Here is a 17801-nt window from a genome sequence, read left to right as displayed (position 1 = left end):
GGGGCTGGGGAGGATACCACCAAAGCTTCAGCTGGGACATTAGCTCTGGCTTGCCGGTTTTTAAGTTTGTTTTAAATACCGTGTTCCGGATCCACTCATGCTGGTAAGGGGGAAGCTGATCTTTCCAGTGAACTGGAAGCTCAACTGGTGGCAGATGATGTTAAAGATCTGGTGTTTTTGCTGTTTCCGCTGATGGAGACGGATTGGCACAGGCCTCTGAGTGAATAGTAACAAACAATTTATGGTTAACAATATTATGATGACTGTTGCTTTTGATAGTAAGGTGCCACAAACTATGCCCATGAACAGCCAGTGAAGCAATAGTTTTGGATAAGTATTATTATTAATATGACTATACTTAGAAATACAAGTTAAGAGAATGGTACTGTTAGGAAGCAAAGAAATTAGTGTGTACTTTATTGATGAAAGGGTTATGGAATTAACACAATTCTCTGAGAATGAGAATCATATGAAATGGAGTAAGTAAAATGAGGCATGATTAGTATAAATTATTGAAGCACAAAGACATGAAGCATGCACACAGATACAGTAAGGAAAAACTGCTCAGCTGATAATGACAGCAATGAATCACTACCATCTAAGAGAGTGAGTGAGAAGAGCAAGCGACGTGGAAAAGTTATCTGATGAATGTTCAATAATGATTAGTTCGGAAACGCAAATAAATACACTGAAACCTTTGAACATCATTGAGGCATGATGTGACAACTCTGTACTGTAGATAAAAATTTGATTCATTATTTTTTGTAAAAAAAAATACTTAGTGTGTTTTCAAAAAATATTCTTACAACATTTTCATTTGTGTCGTGTGCCACACCTGCAAAGAGCTGTGCTTCACATTGTGATGCAGCAAACACCAGTTCTTCATCATCTTCAGCAGTGGATCTGGAAGTGCCTGGAGCATAAATCTTAAAAATATTACTGTGAAAAATACACACAGCCAAATGTACAATACGGTGGTGCTTACTTATCAGTAGTAAAAAGCTGCCTTTGGGCCATACGTTTGGCTGGGGGTTCTGCTGTAGGAGGAGGTACAGTGGACTGCAGTTTTGGATCTGGAAACAGAAAGTTTGACATAACAATAAATAAACACATATATAACTGCTGTTGGGATAATTCTGTATCATGCTCAGTATTCACTCTCCTACTTACAGGGTTTAACAGGTGACATCAGTTTTTTTGCCAGCTGTGAAGGAGACAAGTGCTTGCCCCGTGCCAACAGCGATTTCACAGTGGCAGTCTGCTGTACACCTGTTTGGATGGCTGCAGGTGGAGGAGCAGGGACACTGGATGCTGCAGGTGGAGGTGCAGAGACACTGGATGCTGCAGGTGGAGGTGCAGAGGCAGCAGCAGAAGCCAGTCTTTTCAGGACATACGTCTTGAAAAGTGCCATGTTGGTTTTTGGCCTGGCATCTGCCTTAACCAGGTACCTGATGAGGGCTTGAGCCTCCTTGCTCTGGTCCTCAAACACATCTTTCATGGACTGGCCCTTAAAGTCACCAAACTCCACCATCAAGCACCCTGTATCTCCTTTTGCCCTGGCTTCTGCTTGCATTTCCTGTTTCCTCTGGTACTTCTCTACTTCTTCTGCAATCTCCCTGATGGAGGAAGTGTACTGAAGAAACAGGTGTTTGTTTTCTGACAAGGGTGTTGTCTGCAGCTTCTCATCAGAAATGCTAAGCACCAGGTACACCGCATACCCCAGAGCATGCTCTAGGAGCCATCTAAATCTTTGGCCCTGGTACTTGCCAAACCGAATCTTGCAGTGAGCCAGAACTAAAAACTGGTCACTGGGGTCTCCACCATTGCTGCTGACAAAAGCAGTGGCCTCTGCCAGCACCTCTTTCTTGGGTTTGGCCCTTCCAGACTCCCTGCTTACAAGGCGCTCTGCCTCTGCAGATGGCCCCAAGAGGAGTCTGCTTGATGTCGCTGATTGGCGGCGGAAAATCAGGTATGCGTACATTTTTTCTGAAAAAAAAAAACATCAGAGAGAACATTACCTAGAGCATTTAGAAAGATACATTTACATTAAGTGTGAAACAATAATTTAACAATGTAGACATAATCCATATTATTGCAGTAGTAAATATACTTCTGGTGAATTTTCTACAGATATGCCTAATATATGCATGGTAGTACAACTTAAAATTCATATAAATAAATGAGAAACAACAGAAATTAAAACATTAAGTTATAAAATACACATTAAACTCTTAAGTCTTTACATTATGACTATTTTATAAATAAAATGTTTGTACTTCAGCTATTTAATATAACTATTCTGTTGTGTAATATATCTAAAAACACAAGTAATAAAATAAACAAAATACAATATATGCTTATAATATTTTTACAATAGATTTATGAAATACAATACAATCTAATTACTAAATATATATCATATATTGTCATGAACAAGTGTTAAACTCAAATGTTTTTAAAGTTTGTGCAGTCGTTTGACTTAAGATAGAATTATTTTAAAAGTATAGAATTATTTGCTAAATTAAATGTTTAGGAGAAACTTTAACTCTGTATTTAATGCAATTACATTATAAGTAACTGTAACTGTACATTTAAATACAGTAACGTTAACTTTTTATAGTGCACACCGCGATAATAGGGCCCAATATTGCTAGGTTGAATGGGGGCATTATTATTCTAAACAAATATCAGAACATTTTGTTTAATCATTTGACCAAATGGCGATGATTCCAACTTTTCTGATCACTAGCGACATTTTTCTCTGTATTTATCATGGGAAACATTACCGTTTTACAAGTTATGTAGAAAACATCTGCTATAACGTTACCTTGCTGTCGATTGTAACTTATCATTTAACAGAAATACACACAGTATAATAAACTAATAATAAAGTAGTGTTACATCTGGCTTACCTGATTCAAAGATGACGATTATAATAAAAGCGTCGTGTGATTGGTCAAAAGTAAGCCATCGAGGAAAAACGCGATTGGTCAAAAATACGTCACAGCAAAAAGAAATGTGATTAGTCAAAAGTAAGCCACTGAAGTGAAACGCGATTGGTCGAAATGACGTCAGCACAAAGACAAACGCGATTGGTCAAAAGTAAGCCACAGGGGTTAAACTCTATTGTTTAAAAGTAAGCCACCGAGGTGAGACGTGATTGGCTTATGTGGGCTTACTTTGGACTTACTTTGGCTCTGTAGACGGGATGCTGCAGGCGCAAGCGAGAGGTAGCGGGATCGATGCCCGCATTCTCCACTTGTGTTTTCATGCCTTTCACAGTGGCTTTTATTGCAAAGCTGGTTGCACCTGGAGGGTTTAGAGCGAATTTCCTTACGTCAGCTTTGCCGGTTCTGTGTAGTACTAATCATTGCAATCCTTCAGAAGCCCTATCAAGTCACAGTTTTCTTTTATTCAATGGCGCGTCCGCAGTGGGAAATCAAAGCACTAAATATATAGCAGAGTGCTGTCGATTAGCCCATAGGAATCATCACCAGAAGCGATGTTACCGCCTGGAAGAAAGATAGCGTTTTGGTCAAATGGAAGCAGGTGGACTTGAGGGTGAAGCAGCTGGACTTGAGGGTCCTAGAAAACCCATAGTAGCTGTTATTCTCTGGCCTTCAAGGGAATAGATTGCTATTTTAGCTTTTTTGTGCGGTGCTGGCAAAAAAAAAACAGGTCCCATCTAGATTTGAATTTAGATCGCTGGATGCAGAGTGCTATCCATTACATTATGGAACCTCAAGATGGTGTAGAGCTGCTGCCCGAGATGAAGATGATGAATTAAAAAACTGGCCTTGCAGGAAAGTAGCGGAAGGTCCATCCAAGGTAAGGCCAATGTGCATTGATTTCTGAGTAACTCGTCATTCGGCATGCAGGGCTCCTCACACATTTACTGGAGCATTACTAGGTAGGGCCTTCAAAAGAAAAGCACGCCATTCTAGGCAATTTCACGACTAAATGGCAGGCAGGGCAAAGAAGCCACCACAGAACAGATGTGATATTATTTTTTCTTTTTCGACCACGTCTAAAATGTTCAATTTTGACTGTGAAAAGAGGAATTAGCTTAAATGGTAGAACGGTCGCTTAGCATGCATGAGAGAGGTAGCTGGATCGATGCCCGCATTATCCACTACTGTTTTCATGCCTTTCACACTGGCTTTTATTGCAAAGCTGGTTGCACCTGGAGGGTTTAGAGCGAATTTCCTTACGTCAGCTTTGCCGGTTCTGTATAGTACTAATCATTGCAATCCTTCAGAAGCCCTATCAAGTCACAGTTTTCTTTCCCACCTGGGAGAAAGATAGCGTTTTGGTCAAATGGAAGCAGGTGGACTTAAGGGTGAAGCGGCTAGGCTTTTTGGGTGACTTTCATTCAACTGACCCTGTGCCCAAAACAGAACAACAACATTGCGTTGCCGAAACCCAGGATCGAACCAGGGAGCTTTAGATCTTCAGTCTAATGCTCTCCCAACTGAGCTGTTTTGGCTGCCATGACACAGCTTTCCTGCAGCAGGGATGTCTGTGAGACCAAGCTGAGCCCTTAAGGGCATCTGAGGCATAAGAGAGTAAAAATTTGGCCAGTACGGGTATCGAACCCGCGACCTTGGCGTTATTAGCACCACGCTCTAACCAACTGAGCTAACCGGCCGTTTTCTTACCAGTGTGCTGGAAAACCCAGAGTTAGTGTCATTCTTTGGCCTTCAAGGGAACAGGATGCTATTTTAACTTTTTTTGTGCGGTGCTGGCAAAATAAAAACAAGTCCCACCGAGATTTGAACTCAGATAACTGGATTCAGAGTCCAGAGTGCTAACCATTACACCATGGAACCTTAAGATGATATAGAGCTGCTGCCCGACATGAAGATGATGAATTTAAAAAATGGCCTTGCAGGAAAATAGCGGAAGGTCCATCCAAGGCAAGGCCAATGTGCATTGATTTCTGAGTAACTCGTCATTCGGCATGCAGGGCTCCTCACACATTTACTGGAGCATTAAGGTAGGGCCTTCAAAAGAAAAGCACGCCATTCTAGGCAATTTAACGACTAAATGGCAGGCAGGGCAAAGAAGCCACCACAGAACAGATGTGATCTTATTTTTTCTTTTTTGACCACGTCTAAAATGTTCAATTTGGCTTGAGAAAAGGGGAATTAGCTCAAATGGTAGAGCGCTCGCTTAGCATGTGAGAGGTAGCGGGATCGATGCCCGCATTCTCCACTTGTGTTTTCATGCCTTTCACAGTGGCTTTTATTGCAAAGCTGGTTGCACCTGGAGGGTTTAGAGCGAATTTCCTTACGTCAGCTTTGCTGGTTCTGTGTAGTACTCATCATTGCAATCCTTCAGAAGCCCTATCAAGTCACAGTTTTCTTTTATTCAATGGCGCGTCCGCAGTGGGAAATCAAAGCACTAAATATATAGCAGAGTGCTGTCGATTAGCCCATAGGAATCATCACCAGAAGCGATGTGACCACCTGGGAGAAAGATAGAGTTTTGGTCAAATGGAAGCAGGTGGACTTGAGGGTGAAGCAGCTGGACTTGAGGGTCCTAGAAAACCCATAGTAGCTGTTATTCTCTGGCCTTCAAGGGAATAGATTGCTATTTTAGCTTTTTTGTGCGGTGCTGGCAAAAAAAAAACAGGTCCCATCTAGATTTGAATTTAGATCGCTGGATGCAGAGTGCTATCCATTACATTATGGAACCTCAAGATGGTGTAGAGCTGCTGCCCGAGATGAAGATGATGAATTAAAAAACTGGCCTTGCAGGAAAGTAGCGGAAGGTCCATCCAAGGCAAGGCCAATGTGCATTGATTTCTGAGTAACTCGTCATTCGGCATGCAGGGCTCCTCACACATTTACTGGAGCATTACTAGGTAGGGCCTTCAAAAGAAAAGCACGCCATTCTAGGCAATTTCACGACTAAATGGCAGGCAGGGCAAAGAAGCCACCACAGAACAGATGTGATATTATTTTTTCTTTTTCGATCACGTCTAAAATGTTCAATTTTGACTGTGAAAAGAGGAATTAGCTTAAATGGTAGAACGGTCGCTTAGCATGCATGAGAGAGGTAGCTGGATCGATGCCCGCATTATCCACTACTGTTTTCATGCCTTTCACACTGGCTTTTATTGCAAAGCTGGTTGCACCTGGAGGGTTTAGAGCGAATTTCCTTACGTCAGCTTTGCCGGTTCTGTATAGTACTAATCATTGCAATCCTTCAGAAGCCCTATCAAGTCACAGTTTTCTTTCCCACCTGGGAGAAAGATAGCGTTTTGGTCAAATGGAAGCAGGTGGACTTAAGGGTGAAGCGGCTAGGCTTTTTGGGTGACTTTCATTCAACTGACCCTGTGCCCAAAACAGAACAACAACATTGCGTTGCCGAAACCCAGGATCGAACCAGGGAGCTTTAGATCTTCAGTCTAATGCTCTCCCAACTGAGCTGTTTTGGCTGCCATGACACAGCTTTCCTGCAGCAGGGATGTCTGTGAGACCAAGCTGAGCCCTTAAGTGCATCTGAGGCATAAGAGAGTAAAAATTTGGCCAGTACGGGTATCGAACCCGCGACCTTGGCGTTATTAGCACCACGCTCTAACCAACTGAGCTAACCGGCCGTTTTCTTACCAGTGTGCTGGAAAACCCAGAGTTAGTGTCATTCTTTGGCCTTCAAGGGAACAGGATGCTATTTTAACTTTTTTTGTGCGGTGCTGGCAAAATAAAAACAAGTCCCACCGAGATTTGAACTCGGATAACTGGATTCAGAGTCCAGAGTGCTAACCATTACACCATGGAACCTTAAGATGATATAGAGCTGCTGCCCGACATGAAGATGATGAATTTAAAAAATGGCCTTGCAGGAAAATAGCAGAAGGTCCATCCAAGGCAAGGCCAATGTGCATTGATTTCTGAGTAACTCGTCATTCGGCATGCAGGGCTCCTCACACATTTACTGGAGCAGGACTAGGTAGGGCCTTCAAAAGAAAAGCACGCTATTCTAGGCAATTTGACGACTAAATGGCAGGCAGGGCAAAGAAGCCACCACAGAACAGATGTGATCTTTTTTTTTTCTTTTTTGACCACGTCTAAAATGTTCAATTTGGCTTGAGAAAAGGGGAACTAGCTCAAATGGTAGAGCGCTCGCTTAGCATGTGAGAGGTAGCGGGATCGATGCCCGCATTCTCCACTTGTGTTTTCATGCCTTTCACAGTGGCTTTTATTGCAAAGCTGGTTGCACCTGGAGGGTTTAGAGCTAATTTCCTTACGTCAGCTTTGCCGGTTCTGTGTAGTACTAATCATTGCAATCCTTCAGAAGCCCTATCAAGTCACAGTTTTCTTTTATTCAATGGCGCGTCCGCAGTGGGAAATCAAAGCACTAAATATATAGCAGAGTGCTGTCGATTAGCCCATAGGAATCATCACCAGAAGCGATGTGACCACCTGGGAGAAAGATAGAGTTTTGGTCAAATGGAAGCAGGTGGACTTGAGGGTGAAGCAGCTGGACTTGAGGGTCCTAGAAAACCCATAGTAGCTGTTATTCTCTGGCCTTCAAGGGAATAGATTGCTATTTTAGCTTTTTTGTGCGGTGCTGGCAAAAAAAAAACAGGTCCCATCTAGATTTGAATTTAGATCGCTGGATGCAGAGTGCTATCCATTACATTATGGAACCTCAAGATGGTGTAGAGCAGCTGCCCGAGATGAAGATGATGAATTAAAAAACTGGCCTTGCAGGAAAGTAGCGGAAGGTCCATCCAAGGCAAGGCCAATGTGCATTGATTTCTGAGTAACTCGTCATTCGGCATGCAGGGCTCCTCACACATTTACTGGAGCATTAAGGTAGGGCCTTCAAAAGAAAAGCACGCCATTCTAGGCAATTTAACGACTAAATGGCAGGCAGGGCAAAGAAGCCACCACAGAACAGATGTGATCTTATTTTTTCTTTTTTGACCACGTCTAAAATGTTCAATTTGGCTTGAGAAAAGGGGAATTAGCTCAAATGGTAGAGCGCTCGCTTAGCATGTGAGAGGTAGCAGGATCGATGCCCGCATTCTCCACTTGTGTTTTCATGCCTTTCACAGTGGCTTTTATTGCAAAGCTGGTTGCACCTGGAGGGTTTAGAGCGAATTTCCTTACGTCAGCTTTGCCGGTTCTGTGTAGTACTAATCATTGCAATCCTTCAGAAGCCCTATCAAGTCACAGTTTTCTTTTATTCAATGGCGCGTCCGCAGTGGGAAATCAAAGCACTAAATATATAGCAGAGTGCTGTCGATTAGCCCATAGGAATCATCACCAGAAGCGATGTGACCACCTGGGAGAAAGATAGCGTTTTGGTCAAATGGAAGCAGGTGCACTTAAGGGTGAAGCGGCTAGGCTTTTTGGGTGACTTTCATTCAACTGACCCTGTGCCCAAAACAGAACAACATTGCTTTGCCGAAACCCGGGATCGAACCAATGACCTTTAGATCTTCAGTCTAACGCTCTCCCAACTAAGCGAAGAGGTAAATTAAGTAATAACAGATTAAAAAAAATTTGTTAGTTAAAATAAGTGAAAAAACATTTCAAATTAATCAGAACTTCACATTTACACACTTACATTCCCTTTGTTGTTGTTTTATCATTTTTTACATTTCCCTCTATTTTTTTCCTCAACCAGCCCTTGACCTGTCCTTGGCCAAGTGGTTAAGGTGATGGATTAGAAATCCATAGGGGTCTCCTTGAGCAGGTTTGAGTCCTGCTGTCCATGTCCTGTTCCTTTTTAAAAATGCAACTGTCATCAATTGTTTGCAATTCCAGTGTTTCTTGGGAAAAGCGTTGTGCTGGTAGGAGGAGAAAAACAAGTGTGTGTGTGTATTTGTACAATATGTGTGTGAGAGCATGTATATGTGTGTAAGAGAGAGAGAGAGCATGTGTGAGAGAGAGCATGTACAAGAGTGTGTGTGTGAGTGAGAGTGTGTACAGGTGTGTGTAATTGTGTATAAGACTGTGTGTGAGAGAGAGAGCATGCACTTGTGTGTGTCTGAGAGCGAGAGCACATGTACATGTGTACTTGTGTGTGTGTGAGTGAGAGCATGTACAAGTGTGTGTGAGTGTATAAGAGAGTGAGCATGAACTGTATGTGTGTGTGAGAGAAAGAGCATGTTTGTCTGAGAGAGAGAGAGAGAGAGAGAGAGAGAGAGAGAGAGAGAGAGAGCGTGTACATGTGCTTGTGAAAGATTTTCAAAAACACATTTAATTGTGGATTGCATATAGAGGAGACAATTGAAACAAATTACACACCAAACTGTTATTTTAAAAAGAAAACAAATCGTATCATTCATTATGATGTAAACAGAAATAACTACCATAAAATTAAAGCTGGACCTCGTTTATCTTGTCATATTTATTCTTCTTGTCCTTCTTCTTCTTGTTCTTTCTATTCCTTGCTTTAGTTTTTCTTCTCTGAGTTTCTTCTGAACTGGAACAGGAAGAGGTGTCATCACAGGATTCGTCTGTCACTGATGACTCTACATCCGTTGATGCGTTCTCATCACTAAATAGGTCAACAGCACTGGATTCTTCACGTCCAACTGATGTACCAGGAATCAGATCATCTGAATGTAAAATCAATACAAATGATTGAAAAAGTTTTTTTGCAATATACTATTTGAAACAGTGCACAACCAGTCTAATCTATACAAACTAATATACACAGTGTCTGTATTAACTTATACATTATACAAAACAATATGTTCAGCTCTTACTTTGCTGCTAACTTGAAAGCTCCACTACTTGCTGGCGAAGTTCACTGTTCAAGGCTTCCAGCTCATTAACTTTATTTTGTAACACTTCTGCCTTGTTCTGCCACATCAGTATTTCTTGCTTTATTGGTTTCCTTGTATTCACTGGAAGTAAAACAGGGTGACAGTTATATTTCATCTTTTGTATACAGTGTTAACATTTATATAATTATACTGGATAAGGTTAGCAGTTTAAAGAGGTAACAGATAGGCTTACCTTCACCCTTCACGCTTCCTAGGTTGTGTTTTTTACAGGTGTTGTACTGAGACATCTAGAAATATAAAAAAATCATTTTAGAAGGTGGCAAAACATTTAAGGCCATTGGGCAGTTAGTTAAACAGTGTTGTGCTGAAATGTCCTGAAAATTTGTCAGACCAAGCAGTTATTTACTTTTTGGTTTTATATTTAAGAAAACCCTGCTGAAAAATCCAGCTTAAACCAGCCTAGGCTGGTTGGCTGGTTTTAGCTGGTCGACCAGCCTGGTTTTAGAGGGGTTTTGGCCATTTCCAGGCTGGTTTCCAGCCCTTTCCAGCCTGGTCCTAGCTGGTCAGGCTGGAAAATGACTAGCTAAATCCGGCTAAAACCACCTTGAGCAGCCTGGTTTAAGCTGGACATAGCTGGTTTTGGCTGTGCTCCCAGCCTGGCTAGGCTGGTCAAGCTGGTCATCTTCTAGACTGACTAGCTAAGACCAGGCTGGAAATGGCTGGAAACTAGCCTGGAAATGGCCAAAACTCCTCTAAAACCAGGCTGGTCGACCAGCTAAAACCAGCCAACCAGCCTAGGCTGGTTTAAGCTGTTTTTTTCAGTAGGGAAGTTTTAAGGGAACTGGATAAAATTATCAATAATAACATTTTAATATAATGTAATCATTTTTATTTTAAATAATAATTATATATATATATATATATATATATATATATATATATATATATACATATATATATATATATATATCCACACACACACACACACACAGTCTAAAAATGATTATTAAGCATGTAATATACACCCAATCTAAAGATATATTATTAAATCATGCAAAACTACTTGAAGTTTCTTCAAAATCATAAAATGTGTGAGCACGCATTCAAAGCGAGCGCCTTCGATCTCCTTCGTGGTCGAGAAAGAGTAGTATAAGTTACTGTAGCATGTAACTGCTTCATTTAAAAGGGTTTGAAAAAAACAGACTCAAGTCAAGGAGTCGATTCCTGTCCTGGAGTCGATTCCGAGACTAGCTTCATTGAGAGTCGAGGAATCGACTCTCATTCTCTACAGACTGATTTAGAAATCCAGTTGTTTTGCCATTGTACTCATGTACACAATATTAAATCTCATTACATTTTTACAGTCCATAAATCACGTTTTTTGAACCCAAGAAACAACATAAAAACATATTTAAAAATGACTAAAAACTGAATTATCTTTACAAATAAACTCTTCAAATTCTATTTAGATTACTTGTTTCCAAAAAACATCCCTGAATAAAAGTACAGCACAAGTGCAGCACAGTATTGCCACAGCATTGGGATATTAGATTATATATCAGCACAATGCACAAGTGTAGTAAAGTTGTACGTTAATATACTTCAAATTGTACTGTTGTTGAACTTATTGTAATTTTATTTGAATTTTATAATTCATTATTTTGCATTTGCACATTTTACTTCAGTTATCCTTCTTTAAACTGTTGATATACTGTAGTTTTGCTTCCGTTTACTGAAGTTATTTTTGTAAGGGTTTGTTTAGGCTATATTGTGTTGTAAGTATGAAATGTAAAAGTAACACACCGCTCTCCTAGAGGTGCACCCGTGGTAACATATATAGCACGCTTCAAAGGGAAGCTCCACAAATATAACTACACTCCAACAAAGACTAAATATTTTTTCTTTTGAAAGACGAGACTAGCGTGAATAGAATGATTTCAACAAAGAAACTCACCTCTTAAGCAAGAATCCAGGCAATCCAATCTGTAAAAACATTAGTCCACAACTTATTCATACATTGATAAACATCCATGGAATGCACTGCTATTATCCAAACTAATCCTTGCAGTATGTTCAGTGGAGTAGCGTCTCCAGTCATAACACTAAAGATTTTGGTCAACAAAATGGCTGCCGGTCTCTTGCATTTGTGATTGACACTCCTTTGAGCCAATAGCTGAAAGGAGAAGCGTCACCATCCAATTAGCTCTAAAAAACTTAAGATGGTCCCGGCCTCTCTCTTATGAATGGGCTCTGTGGCAAAGACTTTGTGAATGAATTGGCCAGATATGCTTGTGATTTTAATCACGTTAAGATTCCAAACATAATGTTATTCATGGACTAAAGGGGTGGTCCACTACGATATCATATTTTAAACTTTAGTTGATGTGTAATGTAGCTGTGTGAACATAAACAGCATCTCTGACTGTAAAATGCTCAAAGTTCAACGCAAAGGGAGACCTTGGTTTTTACAGAGTTAGCGTAGCAAAACCTACAATAAACAAATTTTGGGGACTACAAAAAAATACTTCCGGGCCAGTAAGATCACAAACATACTTTTACCATGCGCACACACTGCGCAGCTAAGGGGCGTAGCCAGAGGCACTGTAATGTTACAGCAGAGAAAGCTGAAATGCCGTTTAAACGCTGCTATTTCCACAGAGCTTCTTCTGTTTCTGTATTTGAGCTTCCAAATGACACGACACAAAGACAGAAGTGCTTACAGTTCAATTTTAATTATGTTCCAGAGAATTATAAAATATATAGCAAGCATGATTTGACAAAACACAGCTTCCAGAATCTCTCCCAGTTCAGTGCTAGATTCAGTTAAAATCTCTTCAAAGAAGGAGTAGCTCCAACAAGCAGAAGCTGTAGCCTGTGAGTTTTTATTTGTTAAAATGTATCATGACAGTGTCTAGCCTTAACAGTATTGTAGCAAAGATGTAAACAATAGGAAATGCTGTTTGGCACAGCTCTATTATCATTATGTTTAAATATTCTAATAGTTCTTTTTTAACATATTCTACACATGTTAAATCATTCAAATGATTAGGGTTAAATCACCAAAATGTCTTTTTGGGTTTATTGTCCAGGTCAGGTACACTGTTAAATATACCCCTGCATGATCTGAGATGTCTCTTGTTCCTATTTTACAGTCTTTTATTTTATGTTGATCTGACCCAAACATAAAAAAATAATCAATTCTAGAATGAGACATGTGGGTGGAAGTATATTCTTTTTTAAGAGGTTATATGTCTCTCCATACATCTATTAAGCCTAATTCTTTCATCATAAATCTTATTTGTCTAGTTTCTTTACTAATTTACTTATTAGAAGATGAGTCCAATTTAGAATGAAGTTGTACATTCCAGTCTCCCCTACAGATCAACGTACCTGACGCCTCCTTGGCTATAATGGTAAATATTTTTTTTTGAGAAATGCTTTGTCTTTTTCAGGAGGTTTATATATATTAAAGTACCTTCGATTTGGTCGATAGTTCCTTTTATTAGGTTATATCGTTCTTCTCTATCAGTAATCTTAGAAATTATTTGAAAGTTGGTTTTATTTGAGATTAATGTCATTACTTCTCGTTTACGACCAATATTATATGAGGAAAAGAAAACCTTAAATCCCATTTTTCCAGAATCCCTTTTTCCTCTTGCCAGAAGATTATCTGTTGCTTTTCTCTTTTCATTTTAGCCACGAGTTTGCTTCTTTTAATCGGATTTAGTAACCCATTAATATTCAAAGTAATTACTCTATATTCCTGTTTTTGCATATACTATAATCAGATGTTATTGCGAAGATCACGGTGACCAGAAGAAGAAAAACACAAACATGAATATCTTGAACCACATAAAAAAAAATTACGAAAAAGGTCTCCAAACCTTGAAGTCTTAAAATAACTTCCTAATGTGAGGGGAAATCCATCCTTCTCTAAAGGGCCCCTTCCTTGCTGTGCCTATTGCACAAAAAATGTTAACGAATATATTCAGCGCCCATATCTGGCAATATTATATTCTTGTATTTCTGGCTAGGTTTTCAAGTTAAATATTTCTACTTTCTGATTATAGCAAGGGATTTTAGTTTTATAAATTAGAATTCCTTCATGTCTTCCTACCAGTATGTTACTCAATGACTTGAGTCTTGGTGTGCTCTAATCGTTCATCTTGTGTTGTTGGTCAGTTCGGTTAAATACCATTCTTCCTTCAAACGATTTAAATGTCCATCATCTGTGAATTAAGTCAAGAAGTTTTACCAGTCTCTCAGAGTTCTTTGTTAGGAACTGTCAGGTTTTACCCTTCTTTCAAATGGAGCCAGTGTTGTCCCTTTGACATTCACATAGTTTTTTCCAGATCTTCACTTGATGTTTTTACTTACTTTTCTTCCATGTCACTTCTTTTGCCGAGGTCTTTGTTTCACTTTCCCAGAGATCCCTATAATAGTTCCTTCTTCGCTGTTTATCTGTCCTTTTTCCTTCAGATCTCTTGATGCCTCCGTCATTGAATTGTACACGACCGGCCCGTTTTCCAGAAAGATTCTACGTTTCGCTGGCGATGGTGTTTGGAACTTAATCCCCTTTTCTTTCAGAATTTTTCTTAAAGGAGCAAAAGCCTGTCTTTTCTGTTGGATCTCAGGTGGATAGTCTTGGTTAAAAAAAATCCTTTTTTCGTTCCAGTGTATTACTTTCTTTCTTCATGCGGAGGACCAGTTTCTTTGTTTTGTATTCCAGGAAGAATACCACCACTGATCTAGGGTGGTGTCTGCGGGTGGTTTTGGTCCGAGTGCCCGGTAACACCTTTGGCTTTTAAGGTCCAATTTGTCGAGTGACAGCTCCATTTTGATAATCTTTCCACCAAGTCTTTTTATTATTATTAGGATATTATTCCCTTTGCTTCCTTCCGGGATTCCAAAAATCCGAATATTATTTCTACGTGATTCTAGATTTAACAGTTTCTCTTGTAAATTTTCTTGAATTTGGATGGTTTGATCGAGCATTTCTTTCATCTCAGCAATGTTCTCCTCCAATTCTCCAACACACTTCTCCACTTAGTTGACCTGCCGTTGCGTTTAGGTCCGTAATAAGGCCATCCAGTTTTTGATTGACTTCTTGTTTAAAGTTCCTTAGTTCCATTTTCACATGTTTTGCGAGAGAATCTTGGAAGGCGGTTAAATCGCATTTAATATCCATTTGGAAAGCTTTGATGTCCGTATGTATTGCTGCAGTGCTAGCTGACAAGCTATCAGCTATTCCGTCCGTCTCTGATTTATCATCTGTTGATTTCTCGTTTTTTTTTCAGGTTTCAATGGTTGTTTTGTCCTAGCCTTTTTGTTTTTGTCCCCCTCCATGTTATTTAAATATGGTTTAGGTTATCATATATGATGTAAAAAGGAGGAATAATACCAGTGTGTATGGGAGCGCTCTTTCTATGCTGCTACATGTGTCGACGCCATACCGGAAACCATCCCATGTGATTCTTAAGCTGCCCCAAATGAGTGAAACTCTGTACACACTGATCATGTCTAGGGTTTCTCTCCAGTGTGAATCACTCATGTGTTTTCAGGGTTCTTGAGTGAGTTACTGCACTGTGAACACTTGTACGGTTTTTCTCCAATGTGAATCCTCTTGTGCCGTTTCAATTCTGCAGCTGTAATAAAAGTCTTCTCACACTCCAAGCACATATACTCTCTCACACCAGTTTGGATCTTCATGTGTTTATTAAGGTGTGATGATTGGCTGAAACTCTTCCCACACTGAGTGCATGTAAATGGTTTTTCTCTGGTGTGGATCTTCATGTGTCTATAAAGCGTTGATGATTGGCTGAAACTCTTCCCACACTGAGTGCATGTGAATGGTTTTTCTCTGGTGTGGATCTTCATGTGTCTATAAAGCGTTGATGATAAGCTGAAACTCTTCCCACACTGGTTGCATGTGAATGGTTTCTCTCCGGTGTGGATCCTCATGTGTTGATTAAGGTGTGATGATTTGCTGAAACTCTTCCCACACTGAGAACATGTGTATGGTTTCTCTCCAGTGTGGGTCATCATGTGTTGATTAAGGTTTGATGGTTGGCTGAAACTCTTTCCACACTGAGTACATTTGAATGGCTTTTCTCCGGTGTGGATCATCATGTGTTGATTAAGGTGTGATGATTTGCTGAAACTCTTCCCACACTGAGTGCATGTGAATGGTTTTTCTCTGGTGTGGATCTTCATGTGTCTATAAAGCATTGATGATCGGCTAAAACTCTTCCCACACTGGTTGCATGTGAATGGTTTCTCTCCAGTGTGGATAATCATGTGTTTATTAAGGTTTGATGAATTGCTGAAACTCTTCCGACACTGAGGACATGTGTATGGTTTCTCTCCAGTGTGGATCATCATGTGTTGATTAAGGTAAGATGATTTGCTGAAACTCTTCCCACACTGAGTACATTTGAATGGTTTCTCTCCGGTGTGGATCATCATGTGTTGATTAAGGTTTGATGATATGCTGAAACGCTTCCCACACTGAGTGCATGTGAATGGTTTCTCTCCAGTGTGGATCTTCATGTGTTGATTAAGGGATGATGATTGGCTGAAACTCTTTCCACACTGAGTGCATGTGAATGGTTTCTCTCCAGTGTGGATCCTCATGTGTTTATTAAGGCAAGATGATTGGCTGAAACTCCTCCCACACTGGGTGCATGTGAATGGTTTCTCTCCTGTGTGGATCATCATGTGAATCTTAAGTTTGCTTTTGCTTGCCAAACTCTTTCCACACTGAGTGCAGGTAAAACAACTCTTGTCTCTCACTTTTAAAATACCACCAGTCTCTAAATGAGTTTTGTCCTCAATTTTGACATCCTGTTCCTCCTCTTTACTCTCCTCATAGTCTTTAATTAGGTCTGAAATAAAAAAGTTCAGTTTTTAGTAAATCATTGAAACTCTCATCAAAAACTGAAGTGAAAAGGCACTAAAAACATTGGCTACACAAACCTTAATTTTGATGCACATTAAATGTAAAAACCTAGCAGATCATATTTAGATTGATCTTCTCATAGCAACATCCTGGGGTCCTTTACACACATGCACATGTAAGCAGATTCTTATTATTGATCCCAGATTTTTGGTCATATTGTTGAGACATACATTTGAAAGCTGTAAATGGCCAGTTTTTTTATTTGTATATATTCGTAATCACAACAAAACATGTTTTTGTAAAACTTGTAAAGCAGATAAGAAATGCTTTCTCCTTCTATGCCTGACTGGTAAACCTGTCAGAAAAAACAGCTGAATCTCTGCAAATATTTGCCTCACAGACATGAAACATATCTGCATAAAGCTTTAAATCTGCACCTTTAGATGACAAATGTTCTTGAGGTAAGTAATCTGCATGTAACAGATGCAATGCAGAAATCTAAAACTTAACTGTTTCAGCTCATCAAACAAATGTAAATATTAGTCAAAGATAACACAATTAAACACATTGTGCAGTTTCTAAATGAAGGTTTTTATTCTTAAAAGGAAGACAAAGTACTGAACTATATAGCCTTGTGTGAAAATGTTTTTCCCCATTAAAACAACTTTAATTTATCACACCGACTTCAAGTTCTCTAGCCACACCCAGACCTGATTACTACCACACATGTTCGCAATCAAGAAATCACCTAAATAGGACCTATCTGACAACATAAAGTTGACCAAAAGAGCCTCAAAAGCTAGACATCATGCCAAAATCTAAAGACATTTAAACACAAACAAGAAAGAAAATACTTGTGTCATGAGTTAAAAAAAAAGAGTGAACTCAAATGCAGAACAACAACAAGTCTTTATTGAGAAGTGAGTCCCGGAAAAAGCAAAAACCTAATTAAACACCCAGTCCGGTGAGCGCTGAGGAAGTGCCGTTGGAAAAAACAACCAGACACTCGCTTACTTGCGGTCCTGAAAAACAAATACAGCTTGAGTAACAAAATAATATGCACACAAATGATCGATAACATACGAACAAACATTAAGGGAAATGATTTGTTATAAACAGGAAAAAAGGGAAGCGAGAGCTCCTGTGACTGCAAAT

General features: G+C 39.7%; 1 protein-coding gene, 4 non-coding genes and 1 pseudogene across 5 annotated transcripts in view; 1 reads left to right on the top strand and 5 right to left on the bottom strand.

The window, feature by feature from the left end:
* The window catches only part of LOC130221893 (zinc finger protein 721-like), a 461849-nt pseudogene that overhangs the window by 353625 nt on the left and 90423 nt on the right, over positions 1 to 17801 (top strand).
* trnai-aau (transfer RNA isoleucine (anticodon AAU)) lies at positions 4575 to 4648 on the bottom strand. The gene has a single exon. It is a non-coding gene; the product is annotated as a tRNA-Ile (tRNA).
* Positions 4758 to 4829, bottom strand: trnaq-cug (transfer RNA glutamine (anticodon CUG)). Its single transcript has one exon. It is a non-coding gene; the product is annotated as a tRNA-Gln (tRNA).
* trnai-aau (transfer RNA isoleucine (anticodon AAU)) lies at positions 6531 to 6604 on the bottom strand. The gene has a single exon. It is a non-coding gene; the product is annotated as a tRNA-Ile (tRNA).
* On the bottom strand, positions 6714 to 6785 carry trnaq-cug (transfer RNA glutamine (anticodon CUG)). The gene has a single exon. It is a non-coding gene; the product is annotated as a tRNA-Gln (tRNA).
* Positions 12399 to 17801, bottom strand: part of LOC130221935 (gastrula zinc finger protein XlCGF26.1-like) — a 151600-nt gene continuing 146197 nt past the window's right edge. Inside the window, exon 2 of the mRNA XM_056454515.1 lies at positions 12399 to 16632. Coding sequence (XP_056310490.1) covers positions 15296 to 16632 — 1337 coding nt within the window. The 3' untranslated portion in view covers positions 12399 to 15295. The remainder of the gene's footprint in view (positions 16633 to 17801) is intronic.

This window comes from Danio aesculapii, chromosome 4 (genome assembly GCF_903798145.1).
Source record: "Danio aesculapii chromosome 4, fDanAes4.1, whole genome shotgun sequence".
NCBI lineage: Eukaryota > Metazoa > Chordata > Actinopteri > Cypriniformes > Danionidae > Danio > Danio aesculapii.
This window is presented reverse-complemented; position numbering and strand designations above follow the sequence as displayed.